The following is a 23,479-nucleotide window of genomic DNA, read 5'->3' as shown; positions in this document are numbered from 1 at the left end:
GTGTCCTGTTAGTGTGTGTATGTAAACTGTATCCACATGCTTATGTGCGTCTGTATGAACACACGTGCTCATTTTTAATTTTGTATTTGCAACTGTGTCCATGCTTGTGTGCAAAAACTTGTAACCTTTCATGTTATGTGATCCCAGCATGTGAATTTTGCAACTAAAGGAGACAAGACAATAGATTTTGTTCACAGCACTGTGCATGGCGATGACATATATCGTAAGTTCATAAATGTTCATTTGTCTTACACTGCAGTTCTGAAATAGACATATCTGCCAGAGAATTGTAGGGAAGTCTGAGAGAGCCCTAGAAACACTACCCAACTGCTTTAAGAATGCTGGAACATGTTTAGTTTTACAGCCACTTTAGTATTGATACTAAGGAATATACAGATACCATGACCCTCTACTAAATTTGTGGAGGCAATGTCACATTTGCTTATAGCAGATGTGCACTTACTTATTGAAAATAAGGGACAGTGCCTTTACACAGGTAATAAATTAAGACTGCTAATTTTTGGTGATAAGCAAGACAAATTCTACCTGTGGATAGACAAATGGCATTTTTTTCCTCAATGATTAAAACTGTGTATTCACTTTGTTTGAACAAAGAAAAACATCCCTGTTTAATTGTATGCACTTCTTCAGCCATTAATAGCTGCTAGCAGTCATAGCAGTGACTTCCTTGCTTTGTTATTTGTATATATGTTTGAACCACAATTTATTAGACTAAGTATTGATAAGAATAGCAAAGTTGCTCAGTTTCACTGTATGTAGCTAAGACACGCACCTGAGAAAAGGAGGAAAGTAGATTATTACACATGATAGAAAAATTACATGTATCTATAAACAGAAAAAATTATATCAATAAGAAACGCAGCCAACCACCAGCCAACCTTGCAAAATTACAACAGCCATAGAATCCTCTCTTATAGACCCAGAAACCTTCATACATACTGTGATTATCTCATCATCGCAGAAAGATGAACAGGCCCCCTGCCTAATCACAGATGAAGTGAAGCATCACAAGGCAATGGGTGGTGAAGACATTCTATTTTGTGGTCTATGGGAATGCACAAACCAGCTGGAGGATGTGCTAACAATCTTAACATCTCCCTGTGCAGGCTCACCCTTATGTCCACAGCTATCATTCAAGAATTCACTGGTGACGTGTCTGAATGATTACTACCCAATAGTATTGACTTCAGCTGTCATGAATTGCCTAAAGCGAGATAAAATCAAGCTCAGCTCCCTCCAGTTTGCATATGAACCTAACTGATCCCTAAAGAATGTAATCTGCACTCTACATCGTTTTGATTTTACCTGGACAGAAGGAAAAAGTATACACTTTGGGGGGAAAAAAGAAAAGAGAATCTACTTGGCTCCATGGGGTGAGAGAGTAGCTTGAGAATCTAACCTGGGGCTGCCATGTTATAGCCATTCACAAAAAAAGATGCAACAATGGCTTTACTTTCCACAACCTCTTCAACCCCCTCCCGTTACACAAGAGGTTTCACATCTTGAGATCCAGAACTTCCAACGCCAGAAACAGCTTTTTCCCGGAAGCTGTGAGACTCCTCAACACCCAACAGACACTTTTATAAAAACTCTGTGCACCACACGCACAACTGCCTCATGCCCTCAACCCTTGGTCATGCGCACACACACTCTCTCTCTCTCTCTCTCTCTCTCTCTCTCTCTCTCTCTCTCTCTCTCTCTCTCAAATGCACAGCTTCCCACAGTGTGACCTGATACACAGTGCCTGCAAGTAGCATCTGGTTAAGCCGCCTTCCCCAGCTTACTAGCGGAAGATGGCTGAAATAAGCTTATACACATATGTAACATTTATTTATTCATGAATTCATTCATTAAACTTCCTTCTGTGCTGTAATATTGTAGGCAAATATCCTTTTGCATTTGACCAAATCATGCAATATAAAGCCAAGCATGAGGCATGAGCCACTACTTTCTCTTTCTCTCTAAAAATAAAAAAAGATTCTTAAAATATAAAATTTTTAAAATTGAATAAAACTAATCTGCATCTATATTTCTTTAAAAAATATTGAGAGATTTAAGGTATGAAACTTCAGGTTTTATAGCCTTTTCCGTATTTTGCTGACATTTTTTTCTACATTTCTTCTCATCTTAATGCCTGACAATATTATTAAATACTCACGCCCCATGGGGAAACTTCAACAGATTAAAATACATTAGCTTTGAGTGTTGTTACATCCAGCCTGCTGTTCACATCCACCTTGATAAAAATACAGGAATAGCAAGATGTGTCAGTTGTTTCTGTGAAATCGAATCAGGTATAATACAATCTGAGAACGGTGTTCAGACTTCTTTTAAAGTAAATTTGCACATGTAAAGATATCTGTGCATTCATTGTTACTTATTGGTATTTACTCTGTGCTGCATGAACAGGTATACCGAATCCCCAAGACACTGCATAAGGGAATTTCTGTTGGATTTTACTTTTCAGCTGCAGACACAGATCTTGTGTAGAACAAATGTCATCAGAGTCTGTCTTTTTGGATATAAAGCATAAACAAGACAAATCAAGGACTCAGGCAGTTTTTTTTCTGTCATTTTTGAGAAATCAGTGCTATGTAACTGTTGATGAGATATGCATGGTCAAATTAATAGGATTGTTTGATTTACAAAGAAAAATCGACCTCTCCCTCTGTTAAGACATTCACAAAGGATTAAATGGGCATCTGGAGAATGTGGTTCCATGACAAGCAATTCTCTCTCATATGGCTCCAAGAAAGACAAAGAGAGCAAGCTCCAAAAGGTACCGTCAAGATAAAAAATATATTTATATGTCTTTAATTTTCATTCTAATTTTTCCTATGTGAGTTAGAGTGACAGAATAAAACACATTTAACTCTTAAACATCATGCCACATTTGTTTGCATGCTAATTACAGCTGAAAACTAACATACAGTATAAGCATTATTGTCCAAAAGCTGTTTTTCAGTTTGTGACGTTAGGATTATGAATGTGTCTTGAATCCTGTTTTCATGTGTATTTGGGATGTACGCTAGATCTTTGGGCTGCAATGCAGATGTCTTTAAATCTAAAGCAGAAAAACAGTCTTCTCCAAATTTTAAAGCCACTTTTAATTGTTCAGCTGTAAAAGAGTGTGGTTGTGGAACACGTCTGGGGAAAAAAGAGATGCTAGAGGCAGTAACCATAATCTAGACTGATATTCCTAATACTAATGTGGAAACTTGGTTTCTGGACAAAGACACTGTGTTCAAGTCAGTTCTCAACAGCAGAGTAATGAGGTAACTTATTAATTTATTTGCTCACACATTATAAAATACAGCAATGTAAACACTAACGCTGCATACTACTGTATGAACATACAGTAGTTTATACCTACAAATACACACAAAACTGAACACTGCGTAGGATTGTTGGTAAACTGAGAGCTGATTTGTTTCTCTATGCTGCCTCAACAGCTGTCAGCAGGTAAACTGAAGATCCGAGTGCTGAAGGATGAAGAACTGACAGGTGAGAAGTTTACAGTCACAACTTGAGTTTCAGAAGTAAAATATCTGCACCAGGTAGGCTTGACATGCAGGCGTACTCTTGGCACTATATTGAACTTCCTTCTACCGTCCAATTGGACGTTAATATGCAAGAGCATTCTTCACAGTTAGTTCAGTACGAGGGATACTTGAAAAGGCAGGTACCAAACTCTGGAGTTTTTCCGTTAAACACTGATCTGTCTAACAAATGTTTAGCTTTGGCATATTTATGTTAAACATGATGGAAAGAAAATCATGAGGCGCAATAGTTAAATGTCTCTGCGTCATGTATTAATTATAAACAGCTAAGAAAACGTTTTAAAGGACTGTCTTTGGTGTGCACAATATGTTGTAACAGGCAATATAACCTTTGGTTTTGTTGTTACATTTCACAGCAGTGTGTGAACTAGTTGTACAAGCAGGCTAACTGCTTTAACAACTTTTTGCACCAATAACAGACGCACTTTTGATACTTGTGTAAAACTTTGCTGTACATGCTAAACTGTATCTCTCTGTGTTTTTCTGTTGGTCATGGTCGTCAGTTGCATAATATCCCTTAAATGTCAGGAATATTAAATTAAATACCCTTACCAAGAGTTAATAACAGTGCACTTGCTCTTTTTAGCCCCGCCTCAACCACCACCTCCACTTCCTACCCAGACGGCAAGAAAAAGCAGACTGAGGGGAACAGTATGTGGACAATGTGAAGTCAAGACTGCTGGAATAGTATGCACGCAAAAACTGTCACACCTGAACAAATGCAAACAACACTGTATGGCAAAAGTCACTTTAACTGTCATGGATGCAGGGTTTGTTTGGCTCTGTCACAAAGCAAAAATTGTGTGTTTGAAAGATCAGATTTTACTAATTGCCAAGTGATTTTGCCCTTTCTCATTGGATTCAGGTAAAGGTTTTGTGTGTTAATAAGGCAGGCACACACACACATACACACACACACACACACACACACACACACCAAACACTTACACGTGCAGCACTAGGAGCCAATTCACTTGATCTGTTTTCAAAGTTTAAATGTTGAATGTCATATTTTCAGTCCCCCCCCTTTCATTTTTCTTTGGAGTCCCCTCTTCTCACCCATATATCTTACTGCAGTTATTATATAGATTTGTTTCTCTTCTTCCTGCATCAGCTGTTAGCTCGTCTGTCATTCAGATGCTCATTTTCACCTGCCCACCTCCCTCTTTTGTCATTATGTGTTTACCCATCCTTCTTTCTTCCTCGTGTTTTCTCGTCACTCCTCCTTTTCAGTTTTTCCATCTGCCATATTCTGACCTGTTTCTCTCTTTCTTTCTGCACTCGCTTATTCATGTCTGTCTTTTTCTTTCTTCTGCCTTCCTCTCTCTCGCTGTGCCTCAACTGTCCAATCTGTTGGTCTATCTGTGTGTTTGTGTTTGCACTGATAACAGTTTAGTTGGATCCATTCATCGATACTTGAGACCTCTGAGGGCACCATTGTTTATTCTTTCTCGCTCTTCATCCACTGCTGCTCAGGAGGAGGGATGACGGCCTGAAACTGTATGTGTGAATAAGAGGGAGAAGGAGAGAAATGAAGCCTTACCGTCTGTGTGTGTGTGTGTGTGTGTGTGTGTGTGTGTGTGTGTGTGTGTGTGTGTGTGTGTGTGTGTGTGTAATGGACTGAGCTGAGTAATGCATGTTTGATGACCAGTTGCTCCCACCTCCTAAATCCTCAGCTCCCTGTGTAAATCCTATTCTGTGTTTCACTATGAAGCCAGCAGACTTTAGTATTGAATAAGTGATGCTTCTATGAGAACGAGAACAAGAACGATGATGGTAAGAGCGAGGGAGACTTAAAGAGGAATTGAAGGAGAGGCAGGGGTTGAACTGATTGAGCTGACATCTACAATTTTCCCCCCTTTTTGTTGTGGAATAACTTATTTAAGTGCAGCACACACAGTGTGTTAAAATATAATGTGATGTGATTTGCTTGATAGTGCGTTTGATGATGATGATGGCTCTGAACTGTCCAATGAAGGGCCGGATGCCCCCAGTGTCCCATAGTTATGGGCTTAATGGTTGTGCTTATGGTAGTCTGGGCAAGCACATAGGCTAAATGCATCCACAAATACACACAATACCCTCATGCGCACACACATTTTGGATAGCCCTCGTACCCTATAATGATGGCAATAATGGGAAGCGTTACAACTGTCTGTGCCATTCTGTCTGGAACTGCACTTATGCACACAAATGCTCACACACTCACATATGCACTCATAAACGCACAATCACACATCTGTCCTTTTTTCTTTCTTTTTAAAAAAAAAACAAAAAAAAAACATGACTCATTGTAATAAAAATGCTGAAATCTCATGTGCAACACACACTGCACACCTAGCCTCATGCTTTATTCCAGAGTCATCCAGGCAAAGAAGAAAAAAAAAAAAGCTACCTCATTTCTCCCTGTGTAGTAGGAAGAGTGCAGTGATATGCTGCTTGCAGTCTGATAGGGATGCCTAGTCCCAGAGGAGTGGTTGTAATTTATCCTCAGACCTGAGAGGGGAAATGAGGCCCTGCTTTATGGGACCATTAAAGGGCAATGTCGCAGCTGCAGGTTTGCGTGTACACACACTCACACACATACTTCCATGTATGGATAAAAAAAGAAAAAAAAAAGAATGAACACACAGCATCACCCATAAAGACATTAATTACAGAAATACATAATATGTATCTAAATAAATTTTTTTTTTACTGGATTAATGTTTGAATCAGCTGGTATAAATTTACACTGTAAGGTTATTCATCCAGAAATCAGCATGGAACTGTGAATCATTGTGTTTGTTGTACTGCTTTATTTATTATAATTATCTATTATTCATCTATGAATAAACAGGTGTAGACATAGCAAATATGCAAGTGAGGAAGAAACAGAAAGCTTCCAAGTCATTAGATCGGGAACTGCATCACACTGTCACAAAATAAATAAATGAAATAGTTAAGTTCCTCCAAGGATAAAAAGAATTGGTAGTGTTTCTTGAAAGAGTGCACTAAACTACACTATTTTAAGTGATGGTGTTGGTAATAAAACCTTGATCTATTGAAAAAGAAACTTGCATGCATAGTGAAGGAAACCAAACACAGGCTAGTTGTTGCTTGACTGTTTGCTTTTTCTCCACCCTAGCCTCCGTGTCTCCATTGCACTTGCCCTTTCTTGTGTGCTCTGTCCAAAGCCTGTTTCCCAAACCTGCTGATGCAATGACTTTTTCCCACTAACAAGACCTGATTCTTACAGATAGAAATTATAATGACCTCCCTTAAGAGGCATTCACTCAACCACACTCACAACACACATGTGCCAAGCACAAATGCACCAATGTGCACACAGCTAGCACACACACAAACACACACACGTGCATCTTGCAGCACCACGCCAGTTTATAAGGAAAGGTTGAGGTTACATCTTTAGCAAAAGAGCGCTTTACCTACCAGTGCAACCACTTGCATGAATTAATATATATGCATACAGTACACAGACATGCACAGGCAGTGACCATTGTTTTTTAAACTGAAAGACATAGAAACACACTAAAGGTGGGTGTTTTTATATGCAGACAGACTGATGGCACTTGGTCTATGTGTTGCAGATGTGTGCTGAATGCACTGAAAACTACTGCGTTGGCTGTTTTGCCAGATTTCACCATAAGGGGGCACTGAAGTTCCATAAAATGATTCCCATTCAAGTGAGTGTTGTTTGCATATGTATCAAATCTATTTTCTCTGTGTCCAACTCTCTTTTTTTCTTTGTCTTCCACTTATGCTTTCAGTAATAAATGTTATGATCCTATTCTTCTTCAGCTTTACTCATTTTTGTCTTTTTCGTTTCTTAGATAGCTGATCATTATTATATCTTCATAACTATCTCTCATCTTTTTTGTCATTTCTCTTCTTCAGAACATCATACCAGTTTAGTATACACAAGAACACACACAAACAGTACACAGGGCTGGGCAATTACACGAATAAAATCATGAATTGACTTTCTAACTGACCCAATGTCACTTGAGTCAATATGTTCAATAAATGAATTTTCTCACACTAGCAGCTAACCTAGACTTATTGCTCTGAAGACTAATTTACTTGTGTTTAACATGAACAAGTCAAAACTTAACTTGCTAACAAACAGCTGACCATTCTTTGTTGCCATGCTTCTGTGTCCATTCTAACTGTGGTAGCTAGCAGCCAACCTGTTTCACTGACGCTGATCCCTCACCAATGAATGACAATGAGGAAAGTAAAACTTAGCTCAAATTTGGAGAAACAGAAACAGAGAGAGCAATCCAGCATGACCGGTTTTGGGTGAGGGGAAAAAAGACAAAGGCTACCTATAGGAGAGCGAAACAAAGTTTAACAATTAATGATTAAATCAGTTATGATGTATAAACACACATAGAATGAAAAGTATTGAGTGAACAAGAAAGTTTTTGTTTATCCTTTAAAGTCTAATCTATAATAAAAAATTACAGAGAGTGCCTGGTACTATGAAATCTTTAACAGAGCCGGATTAATCGAGGTTTTGTATGTGAGGAGAAGAGCTTTAAATTCATTCAATTTCATTTGTATAGCGCCAAATCACAACAAATCACCATTTATTTATGGCTGTCGTTTGTTTTGTTCTATGTCAAGTACATCCCAGACTGCTTCAATAACGTTGAAACCGTGGCATCAGAAGTCCACGCTCTGGGTAGTTCCTAACTGGTGGTGCTCCATTGTGTGTTTGTCTATCAGATATGCTTTTAGTACATTGTTAGTGTGTTTGTGATCATTGTCAAACTGAAAAATGTAGCAGTTGAGATGGTTGATCAAAATCTGATCCTTTTCTGTGTTCATAATTCCACCGATTTTGTCAAGATCCACAACTCCACCAGTCTAAATACAGCACCAACCCATCACAGAGCCTCTGCTGTGTTTTACAGATGGCTGTAGACACTCACTGTTGTACCTCTCTCCTGACCTCCTCTGTACATATTCTGATGAAGACTTGAAGGATTTGAAGCTAAAATTTCAAATTTGCATTCATTACTCCATAAGACCTGGTGCCACTGGTCCAGTCCAGTTCTTGTGTAATTTGACATACTAAAGCCTTTTCTCCTTGTTTCCCCTCCTTAAGAATGGCTTCTTGAGAGCCACCCTTCCATTGAGATTATTTCTGATCAGGCTTTAGTCAACAACTGATGAATCTACTGAGGGATCAGGTCCATCCCTCAGGTCCTGTGTCAGGTCTTTGCTGGATTTTTTCCTATTTTCTCCAGGCATGACTTTCAGATACTGTTCATCAGCTAGGGATACCGTTAAGCCACTTGTCCAGTTTGCTCAGGCACAGGGACTGGACCTGACCAAAGCAGTCAATCTATAAAGAAAAGCTTTGAAAGGTGTTCAGAAAGCCTGCAGAACTATTGCTCAAGACCACATTAAAATTTACAACAAAGTTTGGGTTCTTGCAAGAAAAATATAAAGAAACAGTTGGCTCAAGACTTTTAAAGAGCACTGCATCTTCACTCTTCAGAGATGATTTTCTATATATCAAGAGCTTAATTTTCAGGTTAAATAAGTGTTTAAAAAAACAGATTACTGAAGGCTACTCATAGATGTACAAAACACATTTCATGGCCCTACCACACTCTTTTAAAGACAGAAAACACTCCTCAACAGCAGTCAATTAAACAGTGCTAACAGCAGTCTTCAGTCAAAGACAGAAAGACAAGACAGCAGGTCAATGTCACAGTTTAATTACAGTAAGCCAATGCTGTTTGCACAGCAGAGGAAAGATTCTATAGATAATGTCTATTAATCTGAGTAGTTGTAAATACCAATTAAAAGTCATGTAGAACAATTGTTTATTAAGTCACAATATAAACAGAAGCAGACAGTGGATGTGCATAGGTACAACAGAGTAACACTATTATTTAACATATTGTCTAAAAGTTGTCCAAGACCTGAGATTAGATACTCAGACACAAGCCTGCACTTCTCAGACACCTTCAGTGTGTACTTTTGGAAATAGATAACAAGCATACAGATTATATTTTTTGTACTCATATAAACAAATGCTCACTGCAGTATACAATAGTTGAGACCACATGCAAATACACACTCACACGTAGACACACAAAGGCTTGTTTTTGTTAATCAGCAGCCTATTAAGCCAAATTAGTATGGAAAGCATATCTAAAAGGGAAAGCTAATTTATCCAAGGATGTACAGAATAATCAAAAGATACAATATGTCATATGGATATACGCTACTATTCTGTTTCTCGACAAGATGTGTTTCTATGGGTTTCAGCTCTAAGCGTTTTGTGTATTAACAATTAACAATTATTAACAAGCTGTCATGCACTGTTGCTCAGCTTATATGGATACCCTTTTTTGCTTTAATAGGGATGGGTATTGTTAGGATTTTATATCAATGCTCTTATTGATGCTCCATGCCATGTGATAGTGAAAAAGAGTGTTTGACACAGTGGTAAAAGGTTTTTTTTGTCTCAGCTTTATGTAAAGGAAGTGTTTGGTAGTCCACCTCCACCACCCAGAGCTGTGGTAATCACCCTGGAATTCAAAATATTAACAAACATAAATTATTTCAGGTCGCCACTGAATTCAAATTAAGCCAAGTTTATATGATCAAACCTAGTGGGGTTTGACCCCACACCCACCTTGATCTAGATCTGTCTGTCTGAAATGTCTGTTGTCTGAGATTGTAGCCAAGTTTACAAATTTGAAGATAGAACAAATGATGGCACAGCGTCTGCCTGCATTAAGACATTTCAATCAGCCTAAGAAGCCACTGTTACAACATGGACTTTTATTTGCTTTTTAGTTGCACAAGCTTTGATTGTGCTTTCATTTAGAAGGCTCAAAAAACAAAACAAAACATCTTTTAATCCACCTTGGTTTTCTCTACCAATATTTCACCCCTTTGCTATCTTTTGTATCAGCCCAAGAGGATGGGGTGCAGCTCCACATACACTTTCAACACTGAAGCCCCTCGCACCATTGAGCATTGGAATTTTTTTTAAACTTGGCAACAGCCCTCTGACACTCTTTGTTCCTTAGCTCATGTTCCCTTATGTAGTTGTTGAGAGAGGATTTGATTTTAGCATCTGACTACAGTCCACTGACGAAGCTTTGGCTACTGCTTGGAACTATTTGCATTTACAAAATTGCTAAAATCCATGCCAACTGTATTCCAAGGTTCATAACTACAGTTAGCTCCATATATATTTGGACTCTGACACAAGTTTTTTTTTTAAAACTTGTTTATTGAAACATATTCCAATTATAGTTATATATTGGATATGGACATGATTTTAGACTCTCAGCTTTCATTTGGGGTTACCTACATTCAAATTGGATGAAGGGATTAGGAGTTTCAGCTCCTTAACACGTTTTTAAAGGGTCCAAAAGTAATTGGACAATTGACTAAAAGGCTATTTCATGGGCAGTTGTGTGTATGATGATTTGATTTGAGGTGTGGTGCTTTTATCTGGAAGATGCAGTCAAAGGAGCTGAAAGCTATCCTTAAGCTGCAAAAACAAAACAAAACAAAAAACGATCTGAGAAATTGCTACAATATCAGGAGTGGCAAAATCTACAGTTTGGTACATCCTGAGAAAGAAAAAACGCACTGAGCACTCAGCAACGCAAAAAAGACCTGGAAAGAAGACAACAGTAATGGATGATCGCAGAATAATTCTGCAGGAGGTAGGCGTAGTGATATCCAAGTCTACCATAAAGAGAAGACTAAATGAAAGTAAATACAGAGGGTTCACTGTAATGTGCAAGCCACTCATAAGCCTCAAGAATAGAAAGACTAGGTTGAACTTTGCTAAAACACATCTTAAAAAAAGTCAGCACTGTTCAGGAAAAACATTCTTTGGACAGATGAAACCAAGATCAACCTCTACCAGTATGATGGTAAGAAAAAAGTATGGAGAAGGCGTGGAACAGCTCACATTCCAAAGCATCATCTGTAAAACATGGCGGAGGCAGTGCGATGGCCTGGTTGTGCATGGCTGCCAGTGGCACTGGGACACTAGTGTTTATTGATGACGTGACACAGGACAGAAGCTGCTGAATTCTGAGGTGTTCAGAGTCATACTGTCTGCTCAAATCCAGGCAAATGCAGTCAAATTGATGGGGAGGCATTTCATAATAGACATAATTGACAATGACCCAAAATATACAGTCAAAGCAACCCAGAAGTTTATTAGGCAAGTTTATTTGTATAGCACAATTCAACAACAAGGTGATTCAAAGTGCTTTACAGAGACATTAGAAACAAGAACAAATAAAAAGCATGATTTAAAATTGATTAAAACAAGCAAATAAACTAACAAACAAACAAACAAACAAACAAACAAACAAACAAAACAGTATATAAAATCAAAACAGATAAAATCAGAACAGTAGATAAAATCAGTAGTTAAATGTAAGTTTTGAAATTTAAGCTTAAAGTGTGGATTTGGTGCTTTATTCAAATGCAGCTGAGAATAGGTGAGTCTTCAACCTGGATTTAAATAAACTGAGTGTTTCAGCTGATCTGAGGCTTTCTGGGAGTTTGTTCCAGATATAAGGAGCATAAAAGCTGAATGCAGCTTCTCCGTGTCTGGTTCTGACTCTGGGAACTGATAAAAGACCGGATCCAGATGACCTGAGGGATCTGGATGGTTCATACTGGGTCAGGAGGTCATTGATGTATTTTGGTCCTAAACCATTCAGAGCTTTATAGGCCAGCATCAGAACTTTAAAGTCTATCCTCTGACGGACAGGCAGCCAGTGTAAGGACCTCAGAGCTGGACTGATGTGGTCCACTTTTTTGGTCTTAGTGAGGACTCGAGCAGCAGAGTTCTGAATGAGCTGTAGTTGTCTGACTGATTTTTTAGGTAGACCTGTAAAGATGCTGTTACAGTAATCAAGCCTACTAAAGATGAATGCATGGACTAGTTTTTCCAGGTCCTGTTGAGACATCAGATCTTTTATCCTTGATATATTCTTGAGGTGATAGTAAGCTGACTTTGTTATTGTCTTAATGTGTTTTTCTAAGTTTAGGTCTGCATCCATCACTACACCCAAATTTCTCGCCTGGTTTGTGGTTTTTAGATGTATAGATTGAAGTTCTCTGGTGACCTGTAATCGTTTTTCTTTGGCGCCAAAGACTATTACCTCAGTTTTGTTTTTGTTTAGCTGGAGAAAATTGTGGCACAACCAGTCATTGATTTCCTCAATGCATTTACCAAGAGCCTGTACAGGGCCTCGGTCTCCTGGTGACATTGTGATATATATTTGTGTGTCATCTGCATAGCTGTGATAGTTTATTTTGTTGTTGTTTATAATCTGTGCCAGTGGGAGCATGTAGATGTTAAACAGAAGGGGTCCCAAGATGGAACCTTGGGGAACTCCACATGTGATACTTGTCTGCTCAGATGTGAAGTTACCTATTGATACAAAGTATTTCCTGTTTTCTACGTATGTTTTGAACCAGTTTAGTACAGTTCCTGAAAGACCTGTCCAGTTCTCCAGTCGTTTGAGTAATATGTTGTGGTCAACTGTATCAAATGCTGCACTGAGATCCAGTAAAACTAGGACTGACATTTTTCCACTGTCTGTATTCAGACATATGTCATTAAACACTTTGGTCAGAGCGGTTTCAGTGCTGTGGTTCTGTCTAAAACCTGACTGGAAGGCATCGTAGCAATTATTCTGTTTTAAGAAGTAACTGAGCTGTTGAGAAACTGCTTTTTCAATGATCTTACTTAAAAACGGGAGATTTGAGATCGGCCTGTAGTTGTTCATTTGTGTCTTGTCAAGATTGTCCTTTTTCAGTATAGGTTTGATTACAGCAGTTTTTAGTGATTCTGGAAACACACCTGATAATAAAGAAAAGTTGACGATCTGTAACAGGTCTGACTCTAAAGTCTTTGAGACCTTTTTGAAAAAACTTGTTGGCAGGACATCTAAACAGCAGGAGGAGGAGTTCAGTTGACCTAAGATGTCCTCCAGGTCTTTGCTGTTAATAGGTTGAAACTGTTTCATGGTGTTTAAACAGTTTTTTGGTGGACACAGTACATATCCTGGATCTGCTGTTGATGTACCAATTGCTTGTCTAATTTTTTGGATTTTTTCAGTGAAGAATTTGGCAAAGTCATTGCAGGCCATGGTCGAATGAAGTTCAGCTGCCACTGACACAGGAGGGTTTGTTAGCCTGTCAACTGTAGAAAATAAGACCCGAGCATTACGGCTGTTTTTAGTGATGATGTCAGAGAAGTAGGACCTCCTTGCATTCCTCAGTTGTAAATTATAATTGTGAAGTTTCTCTTTATAAATGTCATAATGAACCTGGAGGTTTGTTTTTCTCCATCTGCGCTCAGCAAAGAAGTAGAATATTCTTCAATGGCCAAGGTAGTCACCTGATCTTAATCTAATTGAGCATGCGTTTCACTTGTTGAAGACTAAACTTTGGACAGAAAGGCCAACAAACAAACAGCAACTGAAAGCCACTGCAGTGAAGGCCTGGCAGAGCATTTAAAAGTAGGAAACCCAACATGTGGTGATGTCCATGAGTTCAAGACTTCAGGCTGTCATTGCCAGCAAAGGGTTTTCAACCAAGTATTAGAAATAAACATTTTATTTACAGTTATTTAATTTGTCCAATTACTTTTGTTCCCCTGAAATGAAGGAACTGTGTTGTCTCTGTCCAAAATTGTATGGATGTAACTGTTCATCCTGTTAATCCTGTAAATCTTTCTAAATTTTCCAGTTCAACTTTGTTTTTACACCTGGCCTTTGAATATTCTGCCTTTTTGCTGTATCCAGGCAGAGCAAAAGCAAACATGATATCATGACACTGTCAGCTTAATCTTTTTTGGGCAATTTTCTGACAGTTACATTATTCTTCCACAGCATGTCTTTTATCCTGTCTTCCTTCTCTCACCCCAACCGGTCGCAGCAGATGGCCTCCCCTCCCTGAGCCTGGTTCTGCCGGAGGTTTCTTCCCGTTAAAAGGGAGTTTTTCCTTCCCACTGTCGCCAAAGTGCTTGCTCACAGGGGGTCATATGATTGTTGGGTTTTTCTCTGTACCTATGAAGTGCCTTGAGGCGACTTTTGTTGTGATTTGGCGCTATATAAATAAAATTGAATTGAATTGAATAAAAGAATTAACACATAAATAAACACTGTTTATACAGGCACTTTGGTACTGACCGGTCAGGTACCGACCCCACTTTATTTATGTTTCTTTGTACTTATCCTGTGTGCTACCTGACTTCTCATTGGCTGGAGACACTGATGTGTATACAGTAGCCACCACAGTGAAACAAAGCCATGGATACTGACAAAGAGAAAAACTGCACACACTGAAGTAGCTCTATGAAACCACACAAGACAACTGTCCATCTACATCTCCTCAGTGTTCATCTCTGTTTCTATCCTCACTTTAGTCCCTTGTAATGCAAAACTGTGTATTTTGGCAGGACATAAAGACTGAGGATTATACACATGCAGCTGACGCAGGCATATCTCTTTCTCTCTTCTGCTAATCCTGTTTTATTTGCCTTGGAAAGAATGAGGGAGGAAGAGAGACAAAAAGACAAAATGAATATTAAGTTCATCACTATGCTGTTTTGGGGCTTTCATCGGTGCCTCATCAGCTCCTGTGTCCAGCCGCACACACACACTCCCAAACGTGGTTCAATTAATGTTTGCAGAGCATTTTCAGTATTTGATTTAGCCTAACCTGTAGGGAGTACCAAATGAATATGGTATGCGATGATATATCAAGAAACTTAATAGCTAAGTTTAAGCTTTACAGCATTAATTATAATTGACAATAGTGTGCCTAATTTAGCAAATGTAAATGTTATGAAAATGTTATATTCTCAGACTACCCTCACCCCCTCACTCTTTCTTTCTGATGCTTAGAAAACTTACAGCACTGTAAAACTTAGCAGAACTCTGGTGGTTTTAGAAACTAAAAACTATGGTTAAGTAATTGATTGATGCGACTGAGCGAGTTTACTTTTCATTGTTGTGCGCAAAGTCTTCCCTACATCACTTGTCTGTTTCCAAAGGGAAAGTTAAAATTACTCTCTTGACCTTAATAACATACTCTCTTGAAGGCAAGTTCAGTGATCCTGGTTTCACAGCTAAACAACATCCTGGAAAAATTATAGATGGTATTATCTCACTTACAATAAATGATACTATGTGTTGGACAGATTTTCCAAGTGAACGAGAATCTGTGTGCACAATTAAGAGCCAATATTAATGACGAAAACATCATGATTGTTTTACCATTTTAAGCCGTTGTGTAAACTTTAAACTGCATTATTTTTGATGTCAGATTTGAAGGATGGCTTTCAGAATCTTAACAGTTAAACCCAGTGTAGAAGAAAGCTTTGATAATCCCAAAAGACTGGCAAAAACACTTGAACAAAACTTTTCACCCTTAGATATGAGGCTGAATTAACTTTAAAAAGTGTCTATGAATTCTTGACAGTGCATTATGATACGGTATGATGATGTGAGTGCATACTTTCGGACAGTTTCTCCTTGAAGGCATTTATTGTATTACAATTAGCTGTACAAACGAAAAGTGACAGAAGTTGTCTGAAGAAGGAAAAAAGAAGAAAGGAGAAGTTCAAAGCTGTACCCACTCTATGCAGTCTAGGGCTGTCCCAAATACCGTCTTTGAGGATTTGAGGCTTTAGTGATTGTCTGACAAAAATTCAAAGAGAAGACGGCTGCACTTACAGTTACATAACGACTTGCCATGGTTTATATTCTGACCTGTTAAACATTATTATTATGTAGATTGCAGTTTGAAATTGATTAAAGGGGTACAAGCACATATATGAGTTCATTTGAGGTCATTTGTGAACAACTTTTAGGAGGCCATCTTTGAAAGTTTTGGTGTTATTGCGAACCAAAGACAGAATTTGGATGCTTGACATTTTTTGACAACTTGCTTGTCAGTGCAGCTTATGTAAAATGAGAGCTAGTACAAAGATTAAAGGTAATGAATACAATTATCTGAAAAAGAGAGTTTGTCACAGAACTCCATGCAGTCCTGTGACAAACTAGACACTCCCCATTGTTCAGTAGTTTGTAGAACCACCTTTAGTTACAAGTTTACTTTCTCAGCCTCTCACATTGTTTTCGAGGAATATGGTCTGATTCTTTATTTTACAATGTTGCTTCGTTTATACACAGCTTTCTTAGTGTCCCACTACAACATTTTGACCAGGTTGAGGTCTGGACTTTGCCTGGGCATTTATAACACTTTATTTCATTTTAAATCATTCTGTTGTAGATCTCCTGTTGTGCTGGGGATACTTTCCTGTTTGATGCATGATTTTGGTGATATGATATTGTGACAATACTTCACTCACAAAGTATTGCAGTTTATCACCTGCAAACTTTATTTTATCCAGTAAGATAATAATCTCGCTTCAATTTTTTTTTTTTTGCTTCAGGCATTCCAACACTGTCACAAAAAACTGCCATAAATGTTTCCATAACACCGAGTCAGTCTGTCTTTGATTGAATGGGGTCAAGTTAGCAATTGCATGCAATTTGTTTCTGATAATGCAGCAATTAAGGGTGATAGATTTTTGAAAATCACTAATTTGTTGCTATCAAAAAGTGGTTGTAATAACCCTTAAGCTCTAAGCAACCATTTAGTCATCACAAGTTGTGATCGGTCGCAGGATGTGAAATGATTCAGTACAACCAAAAGGCAGCTGCTGTGTTTTTTTGTTGTGATAAACACAGGGAGGTTACCTTGCTATTTTTCTCGTGTTACATGAACTTTAACATTTAACATGCTAACTAAAGTCCGTAAAGTCTGAGCTGCATCTGAGATGCTCCTAGGTTGTTGGGTTTTTTTTGGAATTTTTTTTATAATTTTTGGGCTTTTTGGAGTTTCTCTGAGCATTGCATGGTCTGACCTTAGGGTGAATTTACTGGGACGTCCATTTGATTGTGACATTGTGTTACCTGAATGCTCTTGATTAGTAAAGTGCCAAAACCTCTGCCTTTATAGCTGTGCTCACACTTCATGGTGATCAATAGTCAAGTGCATTTATTAACATCACCTGGCTGCCATTTACTCTCTTAATTCTCATGAAAGCATCAGTGAACATTAGGAATATACTCCGTTTTTCACAGGACTCCACACATTTCTATGAAAACCTTTTCTTTCACATGATATTATTTTTTATTTTATTGGTGGTTTATATATTTATGCTAAAGAATCAGAATCAGAATCAGAATACTTTATTGATCCCTGGGGGAAATTATTTAAAGCGTATCGGATTAAGAAATTAATATATTGGGAGTTACCTTGTCAGTTACCTTGGCAAAGATCAAAGCTTTGAAGCATTTGTGTCAGCCAAAGGTTTGTATGGTTTTTAGATCATACGTTTCTAAAGGTTGCTACCAGACTCAGCTCATTGTTTCCATGCCGTCAAAATTTGGTATCAGAAGCACTTAGATAATCTTGATAACAACCACAGTTCATACCTGTAAATAAGGCTATCTGATTACCAGAAAGAGAACCAGAACAATTGCTTCAGCAGTTGCACTGTTTAAAATTTCTTGCGATGCAAAGATTGCAGTCAAAAAAAAAAAAGTGTCCCCAGGTTTGTTGGATTATGTTTCGAGACATTCGCTCTCACAAGATACTAAATTCAGCACTTAGAGTGTATCACCAAATTAGCTGGCCTTTGCTTCTATCACTGATGAGACCAGCGATATTTCAGACTGAGTGCATGTTTCTGTCTAGTTGGGCGAATGCAAATCCATTCATCTATACGACATTATTACACTGTGTTACTGTGGAAGACCAGATGTAGAATCCTTTACAGAACAAGAGGGTCTGACTAGGAACTCTATATCGTCGTACTTTTTGCTTTCAGGAGCTAGTGTTGCCAACAGAAACAAATCTTCTGCTAAAAAATGCCTGCTTTCATGGTGGCATAGTTGCGCATAGTTTATTGAGAGCCATCCTACCCACAATTAAAAAATGTATGAGTTAAAAGTCTTATGTCATCTCTATCTCTGTGTCTAGTAAATTGCCTGTGCCTTATCTGAATCTTGTAAGGCAGTGTGAATCTCTGAGGTTGCTACAGGTCTGGTTTCGAGGCTAGCAATAACAAAGTTACCATAATATACAGTACATGCTGCAAAACTTGTTCACGTGTCACCTGAATGACAGCAGCTCCACAAAAACAGGAAAATTGTAAAGTGAACTCGACGATGATGAAGTTGCTCATATGAGAGATCAGTTAAGCTGCTGTTTTAAACAGCTGTCTGTCACGTTTATAAGTGCTGCTGATTTTCTGCCACTTAATGCCACCAGATTCTTTTCTTTTCATATTTCCAGCTTGGTTACAATGTGAACTCTGGGAATTAATACACATATGTTCACGGCCCAGCTCTACTGCCAAGATAAAGACAGGAGAAAAAGGTTTAACTAAAATAACATACGATACATTGGGGCCTGACTTACTAAGTGGTACAAATTAGGATGAGGCTGTGTTCTTAAAAATGTGCCAGTGAGTACAGAGAACAGTACAGTGAGAACAGTTCTGTAAGTGATCTATGAACAGTGCACTAATTTATAAATAAAGACACAACCAGTTCATTTCAGTCGTGACCATCACCAGAATTGAAGTGTTGTCTGCTAACCAAAAAAATATGCTGTGCAGGATTTACAGATGTGTTTCAGATTAATTAGAGGCAGCTGAAGGTGTTTTTAATATAAAGGCAATTTTTTTTCTGTCTGAAATTGCTGGGAACTTTGCGTGTGGGATCCCTGCAGACATCTGTTCCCTGGATAAATCTTGTGGTTTCGATTACAGCAGAACTCAAAAAGAAGATCTGTGTTATTACAATCCCACCATTAAAAACCTGAAATCTGTATGTAACAGATGTAGAAAAAGACACCACATTAATTACATCAGATCCTGATCCATCCCTGTGTTAACAAAGGGGTGAGGGATGAACTGTTACATTGCCGGGTGCTTAAGTACATGTGTTATTCATTTTTTTCCAACAGGCTGTGTGGCAGTGTAGGTAATATGAAGCCGGTTTGTAACATTCAGACATTAATCTGTCACACTTCACGCCTGTCTGTCAATAAACTTCCAGTTTGAAGGGGAAAAAAGCAGTTGCTCTGGGTGTGAAGACTACTGGGAAAAGACAGATTGACACAAGACATTTTCAATGTGTGCTAATCTGTGTGAGAATGTGACTGAAAACCTGAAACACTGCAAATCACTCTGGTTACTGTAAAAGGTAAATTGGTTACTTGTAAAACAAGAAAAATCCTTGTATGTGTCTTGTATTGGGATTCTTGCACTCTAAAGCTGTGCTCTATTTCATCAAAATACCAATACTACTGAGGAGGAAGTAATATTTGGAGCTTGACCCTAAACATTTGGGGCAAGGGTGTAGTGAAACCTATATAACAGAGCCAAAGCTTGGGTCCAGTCACACAGGTCTGGAGACCAGTTGGCAAGCTCCTGGAAATTACCTACTGGACATTTTTCACTAGGGAAAGTGTGCTGGCAGTTTCTCTTAGCCCCAGTTACGCACGCCTTAGAGACCAGTAAGCAACCCCTGGCAAGCAGTGATTGGTCAGTGAAAAATGGGTATTCCCTGACTAGTTGTTGTCAGTGTAGGAAGTTACTTGCTGTTGCTAGCTAAAATTGGTTTCAAAAAGCTATATGGTGCTGCAACCTGCCTGTGATCACTTGGACCACTAGTGGATTGCAGCGTTTGCCTGAAGTTTATATGGAAAATTTCGATTTTTCTGCAAACCCTTGCAAAGTACTCTCTAAGCAGCAACTATGAAAAGAGTGATGCAAACCAAAAATGGAGTATGTCTGCTTTCAGTTAAAGTTGGGCTTTTGGAAGTGTGTTGTTTGAGCAATAAGATAAATTTTTTTTTACCTTGAAGATGATGCCTTTTCTTTTATGATTTAGTTTTACTGCTCAGCTAGTAGTGAGTAAGTGAATAGTTGCATATTACAGGGTCCTGTTGCAGTCTGCTAGAAACCAAAGAAACCACTACAAGCTTTTTAGTGTAGCACCCTCTTTGTGACTGATTTCATCCAACGACAGCCTGCAAACTCCGGAAACCAGTCAACATGTGGTTGGGGAATACAGATTTTCCCCTGAGGATATATGCATCACATTTACAGCTTTGAGCGATACACCCACCCAATTACACACTTGTTCTGATATCGTCGCTGTCTCTGACTCCAAATAAATTAACATTCCTAGCAACAACTATCACAACCATGTTAGGTGCAAAATAAAACATGTTTTTTTGTGTTTTTAAGTCGATACAATTCGCAGTAAATTGTATGCTGTGAACATTTTGTAAATTAAGTTTATGTGATTCACTTAATGACTCTCCTCCCAAAATCTTGTGTTCTACAAGCAAAACTCCAATGAATACATCTAAAATATGGCTTCCATAAAAATACCCATATCCATGCCCTTTAGTCACAAAATTGACACTGAGCTTCTTTAGTAAATACAGCAGCTTTGGTCTTGCACAGACCATTTGGCGCAGACCATTAGTAAATCTGGCCCTAGGTGTGCTTTCTGTCAAAATATGACTTTATCTCTTTATCTGGACTCACAATATTAGATACTACAGCAGAGTTAGTGGGAATATAGTTATTGAAAAGAGATTTAATCACCTAATTGTTTGTCCACATATAAACAAAAACAAATAAACAAAAAAAAAAACAGATTACAGAACAATTTGGTGCATAAACCATGGTCTTTTTGTAAGGAAAGTAAATCTTTCATCTTTCCAGTTCACACAGCTTTTGATAGAGCCGAAATACTCTTAGCCAGTTTCCTTTTTGTGTCACCCACTGACCAAAAAAATGGATATGCTTTTTTTTTTTTACAAAATGCTCTACATCAGGGGTCCTTGAGGGCTGGTGTCCTGCAACTTTTCCATGTGTCCCTGTTGCAACACCGCTGAATACAATTAGTAGGTCATTAGCAAGACTCTATAAAACTTGACTGCATGCTGAGGTGGCAATTCAGCCATTTGATTCATGTTACAGCAGCGCATAAGTGAATGAACATGGTGCAATAGAAGTACTTTAAGAAGTACATTTTTCCAAACACTTAAATTTACTTAAATTTACTCGAGTATGGTTAGGGGTTGCCACTTCATCATGCAGTCAAGTTCTATACTCATGCCAATGACCTACTAATTTTATTCAGGTGTGGTGCAACAGGGACACATGGAAAAGTTTCCTTACATCTTGTCAGTCTACCACCTTTTCTAAATTCCGAAAATGCAGCAAAACCATAGCTCACAAACGAAATTGCACATAATGAACACAGTTGAAATTTGTGGTTACATCTCCATTAAAAAAGTCAGTGATGAAAAATGTCAACAGAACGAGTGTGAGCAATATCTCCAATATGAGTTGTTGTCCATAATTGCCAGAAAAGATGATCAAAATGACTAAAACTCTTATGTAGCTTTAACAAAACTTTCAGTTCCTCAATGTTTTCTTGACTCCACATTTGTTGGTGTATTACTTAAGGACAAAATGTAAGTCTATAGTCTTCGCACCCTTGGTTAGTCATGGAATACAATATTGAATGAAGAGGTGACATACATTCCATGTTTCTAAAGCAAGATTCGTCAGGACCTTTGCCCCTGATTTGTGCCTGATACACAGAGCACCTAAACCCTATACCACCTTCTGGCTTTGCCAGCCACTGGGCTCCCTCCTGTGAGCACCATGCACAGATCTGGCTCCAGGGTGAGACCAATTTAACCCTGTCACAGGCAGGGTAGTCATGTTCCTTACTTATTGTTTAATCATAGGGGTGTTTCTGATTTGTTTCACGCTGGATCCCAGGTTATTACATTCACTGCCTCAAACGGAGCATTTTGGCCATCGCCATCTTGTTTTGGCTGTGACATCAGTGGAAATACTATGATGTCCACTAATCTCAGTGGACAAGCATTTCATTTCAATTTAAAGCCTATATATTCTTTTTTTCTATAATCCTAAATGTAGTAGTGAAGACACATTTTTGACCAAACATGGTGAATAAACATAGCGAGAGTGAGCCAGTGTATTTAAAATAGACTTTTTTAGTCCATCTTTACAACATTGTAGTTTCTCTAAAGCAGTCCAATATCAACAATATCTACCACCACATAGTTGAGCAGCCTAGCACCAAGTCAGACGATCTTTTTTTATTTCCTTAAGAATTCTCCTTCATATCTTTCTTTGACCTGATAGTATTTCCACTGATGTCACAGCAAAAACAAGATAGCGATGGCCACAATGCTCAGTTTGAGGCTCCATGTCCTTCTCCAGTCTATACATGTCGCCCTTTCTGCCCAGGCTCTTTGTGGATTAATTTACATAAAATAAAGATGCACACATTAACTATATAAAATGGAGTTCATTGTTGTGACTTTCAAGGTTATGCCAGTGATGTAAGTATGAGCACTTAAAATGATTAGGTTGTAACCGCTAAATGGGGTTCGTGGCAGTTGTCGAAAGAGCCCTCATCTCATTGACTTTTTGTCATTACTGTGTATCAAATTTGTTCAACACCTTTTTCATTTCTGGAAAATTTGTCACTCTGTTGTCTGCAGTTTGACTTTTAGGACATTCATTGTAAAGAAAGTACAACCTTTATTTATTAATAAATTTCTGTTCATTGTTATTGCTGATCAACATTTCTTATCTTTGTGATAATAGCATTGTTGAAGAGTCTACCTCTGCACTCCTGTGGCTTTTTTACAACAAAATGCACAGCTTTGCCTCTGATCTTGTTTTTCCCGCAAGTGGGATCGAGCTATTTATAAACAAACATTTCAGAGAAATGCAGGTTAGC

General features: G+C 38.3%; 1 protein-coding gene across 6 annotated transcripts in view; it reads left to right on the top strand.

Moving 5' to 3' along the window:
• The window catches only part of zbbx (zinc finger, B-box domain containing), a 76,996-nt gene that overhangs the window by 9,935 nt on the left and 43,582 nt on the right, over nt 1–23,479 (top strand). For 3 of the 6 annotated variants that reach the window (XM_085245450.1, XM_085245448.1, XM_085245447.1), the window contains exons 4-7: nt 2,698–2,800; nt 3,474–3,525; nt 4,168–4,268; nt 7,172–7,267. In XM_085245450.1, coding sequence (XP_085101576.1) covers nt 2,698–2,800; nt 3,474–3,525; nt 4,168–4,268; nt 7,172–7,267 — 352 coding nt within the window. The remainder of the gene's footprint in view (nt 1–2,697; nt 2,801–3,473; nt 3,526–4,167; nt 4,269–7,171; nt 7,268–23,479) is intronic. The other 3 variants (XM_085245449.1, XM_085245451.1, XM_085245452.1) reach the window with 3 other exon arrangements.

Source organism: Mchenga conophoros, linkage group LG14, assembly GCF_057382185.1.
Source record: "Mchenga conophoros isolate Kocher_MC1m ecotype Shallow Benthic linkage group LG14, M_conophoros_male_GT1.1, whole genome shotgun sequence".
NCBI classification, from domain to species: Eukaryota; Metazoa; Chordata; class Actinopteri; order Cichliformes; family Cichlidae; genus Mchenga; species Mchenga conophoros.
The sequence above is the reverse complement of the archived record's forward strand: the minus strand, read 5'-3'. Positions and strand labels throughout refer to the sequence as shown.